The following is an 820-nucleotide window of genomic DNA, read 5'->3' as shown; positions in this document are numbered from 1 at the left end:
ATGGATGGATGCTGAGCATACAGATGGATGGATGGATGCTGAGCATATGGATGGATGGATGGATGAATGGATTTATGGATGTATGCTGAGCATACAGATGGATGGATGGATGAATGGATTTATGGATGTATGCTGAGCATACAGATGGATGGATGGATGGATGCTGAGCATACAGATGGATGGATGGATGCTGAGCATACAGATGGATGGATGGATGGATGCTGAGCATACAGATGGACGGATTTATGGATGGATGGATGGATGGAGCCTAAAGCAAACAAAATGATAGCACATCTTTACAAACCGTTTCTTTATTATTTTTAAACAGCTTGTATTTCTGTAAAAAGTGTAAACTTTTAATTTACAGTAAATGTTTGTACTCTGACGTTAAATTTGACCAAAAAAAAAAAGTTCAAATCTGACTCTGGAAACTTTTTTTAAAATAAATCTTGTGTTGTGGTTCTGCATTCCAAAACCTAATTTACCTAAATTTGTTTAAAGTTCTTTAAAAAGTTTCTTGAGGTTAAAATTTATGTCTAAGTTTTTTTGTGCGTTAAACGAGTTCAAGAGGGGGAACAACAACAACAACAACCACCTGACGGTTCAGGATCTTTACTGAGTGAATACGACGAGAACAAACAAAATGTTTAAATTGTATTTTATATTTCTGTTTAATAATTTAGTGTTTTTATTCCACAGGGTGGAGCCGTAGAGAAACAGCAGCTCAGGTCCAGGCAGACTCAGCCTCTCAGGGACAGAGCAGTACGTCAGCAGACAGGAAGTGAATGATCAGCTGCTCAGACAGGAAGTGAATGATCAG

At 37.8% G+C, this 820-nt stretch overlaps 1 protein-coding gene across 1 annotated transcript in view; it reads left to right on the top strand.

Annotated features, from left to right (window-relative positions):
• Positions 1 to 820, top strand: part of akna (AT-hook transcription factor) — a 17,317-nt gene that overhangs the window by 4,215 nt on the left and 12,282 nt on the right. Inside the window, exon 5 of the mRNA XM_037692072.1 lies at positions 700 to 762. Coding sequence (XP_037548000.1) covers positions 700 to 762 — 63 coding nt within the window. The remainder of the gene's footprint in view (positions 1 to 699; positions 763 to 820) is intronic.

This window comes from Nematolebias whitei, chromosome 18, assembly GCF_014905685.2.
Source record: "Nematolebias whitei isolate Nwh7 chromosome 18, NemWhi1, whole genome shotgun sequence".
NCBI classification, from domain to species: Eukaryota; Metazoa; Chordata; class Actinopteri; order Cyprinodontiformes; family Rivulidae; genus Nematolebias; species Nematolebias whitei.
Note: the sequence above shows the minus strand (reverse complement) of the source record. Positions and strands in the feature narration are given on the sequence as shown.